Below are 6165 nucleotides of genomic sequence, written 5' to 3' on the forward strand. Positions count from 1 at the left end.
GGAACTGAGACTGAGGGGGAACCTGTATATGATGAATTGATTCACAGGTAAGCAATTGCATGGCAGAATGCAACCTTTAACCACGGGTTAATATGATGCAAGGAAATATATGTGATTTATTCCATTCAAGGAGGTGATGCTTGTTAATGTGGCTTTCTCGCCGGCGAGCTTGCGGATATGGAGACCACAGCCATCTCCTCAAAAGCAGATTGATAATTTTTTTGTTGGGGAAAACGCGTCCAAATATTATCGACAGATTGAGTCTGAACTGTCCTGCACTTTTCAGCTGATTTCACGTTTCGATGAAAGCCGGCTCGAAGGAAAAAGTAGGAGAGCAACTTTTCTTTTTTGACTCCCGGATCGTAAATCACATTAATTTGTTGTCTTATCGTCACAGTGGCGTTTGCCGTGATTTATGTGGTTTCAACTGTATGGCTTTGTTAACCTGCAATGTTATATTATACATGAATTCATATTGGATGTTTTAAAGGATTAGCGTGCTGGAAAGTGATCAAGGACAAAAGGCAAATACTTCTATTTTATTTGGATACCTTTCTGACTAACTTGTATTTGGTTAATTGTAACTCATGTGAATATATTTCTCTTTAGGTGTTGACTAGACTTTATAAGAATAAACATCAAAGGCCTGAGTGGTAAAGACAATAAAAACTTATAATTAAGTTGATTATTTTATTTGGTTATAATCTGTTTGTCAATGTATTACAGTTTAATTTATGTGCACTACATTTTTACAGACAACATTCTCCTGGTTGTGCGTCTTTTTTTGCGGATTAATCGGCTGAATTTCAACAGATATCAACAAAAAAGCAGCTTTTTATGTTGCAAAAGGCAATTTAGCATTTTGTGAGCAGCCCGTATTTTCTCCAGGAATAAAAACAGACCAACAACAGCGAGCAGAGGTCCAACATTATGTTTATCAGCTGCTGCAAGATATAATTATCCAACATTTAAAAAACGCCTCCAAAGCTTGTTTAAAGTGGAATCTAAACAGAATTTGAAGGGATAACGAGTACAAACGACCAAGTGGGATAATAACACTCCATATTGAGTCCGGCCTATTGTGTGAACCAAACTTACCGTAACAACGCGTAGGCGAAAAACACTGTTGTTTGAAAAGAGGACCATGTCTGCGACTAGTAGCTCAGTGTGCGCAAAAGCACTTCAGGAGCACAATATCGAAGCAGCTTTACCAAAAATAATCCACATCGAAGGAATCTTAAATCTCCATGATGATATTTTAAAGTGAATATCCTCAAACAAGCAGGAGATCAGTGGTTGTTTTCACACTCACAGTGAAAGCAAATTACCGACATTTTCTGAGGTTTCATTTCTATCTTTTTTTTTTCTCTTTTCTTTCTCGCCGCCGGTCGAGCATCTTCTCCTCTTGTTTCAGTCACCGCTGAAAAGCTGCTTTGAATTTAGTTGAGAATTTGAGTCTACTTGAAGCCAAACTGCTCGTTGTTCATTAAACTTTGACTTAGTGCTGAATGACCCAAAGGTCACCCAAAACAGCTTATGACTGCTAAATATTTGGCCTAGCTCTTTGTGCAAAAGTGCAGATGTAGGAGTTTTCACAAGCATTGCAGGCAGTGAAAAAAAAAAAATTCTATTTCTCATATGTGCTCTTTAATTCTCAAGTCTTCCAGTTTCATTAAATTAAACAGTGCAAAATATATATTAATCGCCCAGGAATCATATGAATTAGATTTTTTTTACTTGATATTTTATAATTGAATATTTAATTACAATCGTTTTTGATTGAATTTTTTAAAGTGTGAATATAATTGGGCCTGGTGTTAATCTTTATGTTTCTATTTAATTTCAGGCCCGCACATTGCTGCAATTCAAAAAAAAGAGCAAAACAAACCTCTAATGAGAATACATTTGTATTTTGTTTTTGTTTTTTTTTCTTCCAGGTCGAGGTGGGAGCAGTGATGAATGCGTGAGGGATATAATAAAAGAGATTTGCACAGATTTCGGTGAGTAACACTTCTTTAATAAAGGGAGTGGTCAACAGAGCCAACTGCTAACAAGGAGAAAGGGTGATTTGTTATTAGGCTGCACATTAACGCTCTCGGTGTTTCACTGGAGGCTTAAATCACGAAAACAGACATGAGGGATGATTAGACTTTTAACTGAGCCTCTACGTGTAATTATTTGCGCAGGTTTGAATCTCATTTCAACTTGTCCTTTTCCTGCTGTTTGCAACAAAGCCTCGTGAGTGACAACACACTTATTATTTTAATACAAAAAAAGAAAAATGCATTAAACACGTTTACAGTCACACACTCTACTGAAATATAACTGATAAACATGCACGTAAAAAAACGTAAAATTAAGAGGAATTTCACCACTTTATCCCACGATTTCCACATTTTGCAGCCATCGCCAATATTCCCAGCCAGTTTTTTTTTTTTTTTTTTTTTTAAACCAGCAACAGCTCCAGTCTTTCTTTCACCTCGGTGTTTTGGCTGCTGACTCGCGCGCAGCCACGAGGCATCATTTATAAACCGAGCCCCTGTATGAGAGAAGTCGCCGAGTATGAAATTCTTTCCCTTGCCTTCCTCCTACGCTTAGTTTTACACTTCTGAGGGCTTCGTGTCTTGAGGAGTGTTTTGCTTTTCATTCCTCTCTGAGGCCGTTTAACATTTGCGGTCATAAATTTTGCCGCGGTCCACACTGACAGGTGCAATTGTTATGCACGGCGCAGACTGCACCTCCTCAAGCCACCAGCATACAGTACAGACCCTTTGATATTTTAGTTTCAACTTTGTTAAAATGCTGTTTTATCTGTTATATTCTTTAATCACATGTGTCTGTTTATAAAATAATCCACTAGAATATTTGGTTTATTTCTGCTTTAATCTAAAATATCTGCAGATATTTTAAGGTACATTTTTTTCATGAATGAGGCAGAAGGAAGATACTGACTTAGCAACCCAAAATATAGGTTGTGACATGAGTTAAGACTAATGAAATATCAAATATTACTCCCACCCCCACCCAGCCAAACGAAACACAGCTCCCTTTCTCTCTCTCTCTGTCTCTCTCTCTCTCTCTCTCTCCCACACACACACACACTCACAAACACACACATATTCCAGACACTCCCACTACATTTGTGATATTAACATTAATATCGAAGCCTGGCGTCGATGAGCGTCGCCTTCTTGTGTGCGTAAACATGTGATTCAAACGCATGTGCGCCTCGGCCTTGGTGGGCTATATTTCTGCTACAGGGAACAATGCATGACGGGCTTTTGTCAGGCCTTGTGATTAGTGAAAAGGGTATTGTGTGTTTGTGTGTGTCAAATGCTGATTCAGCTTATTTCTGAGGGGCTCGTAAAGCCTTCCAGAGGGTCCTTTTTAGCGTAAGTTAAACTTTAACTGTTTTGTGCCAGAAATGAGTCACACACGGCTCGATTCTAGGGCCTGAGACATGTATCACTGTTATAGACAGTGTAGAGACAGTTGGTAATTTCTAATTTAATAGCCGCTGTTGCACTATAGCAGAATGAATCTTGTGCAGAGCAGAGAGGAAGAGAGTCTCTTGGTTTATTGTGAACTTGTGTGTTCAAACCCCGAATCTCACGCAGTCATCTGAAGTAATGTTGAGGAAGTTAATTCATGTGTGCCCAGATGAATCTGATATATTTCTCTTTTATAGGTCACAGACTGGAGCTACGGTGGGAAAGACCAATCACGTGAATAAACAACACCCATGCCATTGGATAGAGCTGCTCTGGATTATTGGCTTTGAATTAACAAAATGCAGAAAGCAACATACTACGATAACTCTGGACTTTTTGGAGGCTACACCTACCCCAAACCAGACTCTTACAACTATGGCCCCGCTCATCAATCCTACCCTGCTTCTAACATCGAGAATGACTACCAGGGCACAGTGTGTCCCATCCAGACCTCTGCTGTCCGGCCACCAACTCTCAAAGACAGTGACCTGAACGGAGACTGTATGCGGCAAAGCAGCAGTCAAAGCAACAGCAGCAGCAGCAGCAGCAGCAGCAGCCAGGCAACGAGTATTGTGGAGCAGCAAGCACCTCCACTGTCCGCATCCTCTCCCAGCCCCAACAGCTCTGCATCCCAGAAGAAGAAATCTCCATCCGGAAGCGCTTCCAGTTCTACCACATCAGTCCTCACAAAGCAGATATTCCCCTGGATGAAGGAGAGCCGGCAGAACTCAAAGCAGAAGAGCAACAACTGCACCACTGCAGGTAGTAATCATGATGGAGAGCTGTGTGTGTGTGTGTGTGTGTGTGTGTGTGTGTGTGTGTGTGTGTGTGTGTGTGTGTGTGTGTGTGTGTGTGGGAGTAGGGGTGGAGGGGGGGCTTTTGGGCCTTGTGCTTTGTTGTGCTTACAGTTTGCTAGACTATAATGGTATTGAAATGGCTCATAAACGTGAAGATGCTGTTGTTTATTGTCATTGCAGGTGAGGTGAGTGATGAAAAGAGCCCACCGGGACCAGCGTCCAAACGGGTCAGAACTGCTTACACCAGCGCACAACTTGTAGAGCTGGAGAAGGAGTTTCACTTTAACCGGTATCTTTGTCGCCCTCGGAGAGTGGAAATGGCAAATCTGTTAAATCTCACCGAGCGTCAAATAAAGATCTGGTTTCAAAACAGGAGGATGAAATACAAAAAGGACCAGAAGTCTAAAGGGCTCGCGCACTCTCCCCTGGGACACTCCCCGGATAGAAGCCCGCCGCTGAGTGGCCCAAATCACATTGGATACTCTGGCCAGCTCCAAAACGTGAACAGCCTCAGCTATGACGCGCCCTCGCCCCCGTCATTCGCCAAACCCCAGCAAAGCATGTACGGTTTGGCCGCGTACACGGCACCCTTGGGTGGTTGCATCCCGCAACAGAAGAGGTACCCGGGCTCCGAGTACGAACAGCACGGCATGCAGAGCAACGGCGGCTTTGCCAACGCCAATTTGCAAGGCAGCCCCGTTTATGTGGGTGGGAATTTTGTTGATTCCATGCCAGCCTCGGGCCCTATGTTCAACCTCGGCCATCTTCCCCACCCCTCATCCACCAGTGTGGACTACAGCTGTGCCGCTCAGATCCCAGGAAACCACCATCATGGACCCTGTGATCCCCATCCCACATACACAGACCTCACCTCTCACCAAGCGTCTCAGGGAAGGATTCAGGAAGCGCCTAAACTCACGCATTTGTAATATGTGGTTCCTGTATGTGTGTGTGTGCGCGCGCGCGTGTGTGCCAAAATTATGTTGCGCTCTTTTTATTACCTCACTAGTCTAATAACTACACTCCGAGCGAGTCGTGTGTATTATTACAGTATTATTGATATTACTATTAATGCTATTGTGTAATTATTTTCTAAATAATACAGCTTTGTCCATTTCTCTTGAATATTTGGGGATGCGCAGAGGCAGACTAGCCTGGTTGTCAGTTGTTCCGTTTTTATTTTTTGTTTTTTTTATCAAGTGCAATGCGCAGTTTTGACTGAATATTTCATGCCGTTACTTGAAGGTAAGTCTTGTAGATCACGAAAGTAGAAGCTCATCTTTAGAGAGAAGGACTTTTAGGCAAATTTTTCGTCTGTTTGTCAGGATCTCATTTTCCTCACGAGCATCCTATTTATTTATTTTTTTATTATGTTGAATAATCTTTCGTACTAGCATATAGCCTATTTATTATTTAATTACTTTTGTATTGCACATTATTTATCGTTTATATGCGAGTATTTATAAGTGTGGAGTTTTTTTTTTGTAAGATTGGACAGATCAGTGCACTTGGAAGTGTTGGCAAACAGGGTTTGAAAATGCTATGACTCGCAGTGTATTGTTGAAAAGGAGCATTTTTAATTGTAAATCTGGGATAAATGGGGCATTTTATAGTGTATAAACACCACTATGTGTCCATGGTTAATCTTGTGTCAAACCTTAAGCAAAACGTAGACTATCGAAGTATCAAATATTATACACACCAGCATGTCATTTCGTGTAGTCCATTGCTATTTTTTATTTGTCTTCCATTGTTATTCCACTCGGTTGGATATCCATAAATTTATGAAACCCTAATGATATTGAAATGTTATATTTTATTGTGTTTAACATTTTGTAAATAAAGTGCTCAAACTTGCATTTTCTATTGCATTTTGT

The 6165-nt window shown here is 41.1% G+C and overlaps 1 protein-coding gene across 1 annotated transcript; it reads left to right on the plus strand.

Moving 5' to 3' along the window:
* hoxd3a (homeobox D3a) lies at positions 1–5311 on the plus strand. The gene is made up of 4 exons (XM_042425675.1): positions 1–47; positions 1938–2000; positions 3689–4253; positions 4469–5311. Exons 3-4 carry the CDS (start codon positions 3791–3793, stop codon positions 5215–5217), a joined length of 1212 nt encoding a protein of 403 aa, XP_042281609.1. The 5' UTR covers positions 1–47; positions 1938–2000; positions 3689–3790; the 3' UTR covers positions 5218–5311.
* Positions 5312–6165: the final 854 nt, after the last annotated feature.

Source organism: Thunnus maccoyii, chromosome 11, assembly GCF_910596095.1.
Source record: "Thunnus maccoyii chromosome 11, fThuMac1.1, whole genome shotgun sequence".
Classification (NCBI taxonomy): Eukaryota; Metazoa; Chordata; class Actinopteri; order Scombriformes; family Scombridae; genus Thunnus; species Thunnus maccoyii.

Bases quoted from the DNA above. Each gene is read 5' to 3' on its own strand.
- hoxd3a (XM_042425675.1), top strand. From the start codon at position 3,791: ATGCAGAAAGCAACATACTACGATAACTCTGGACTTTTTGGAGGCTAC. The intron at 4,254-4,468 runs GTAGTAATCATG...TTGTCATTGCAG, and splicing joins CAACAACTGCACCACTGCAG to GTGAGGTGAGTGATGAAAAG.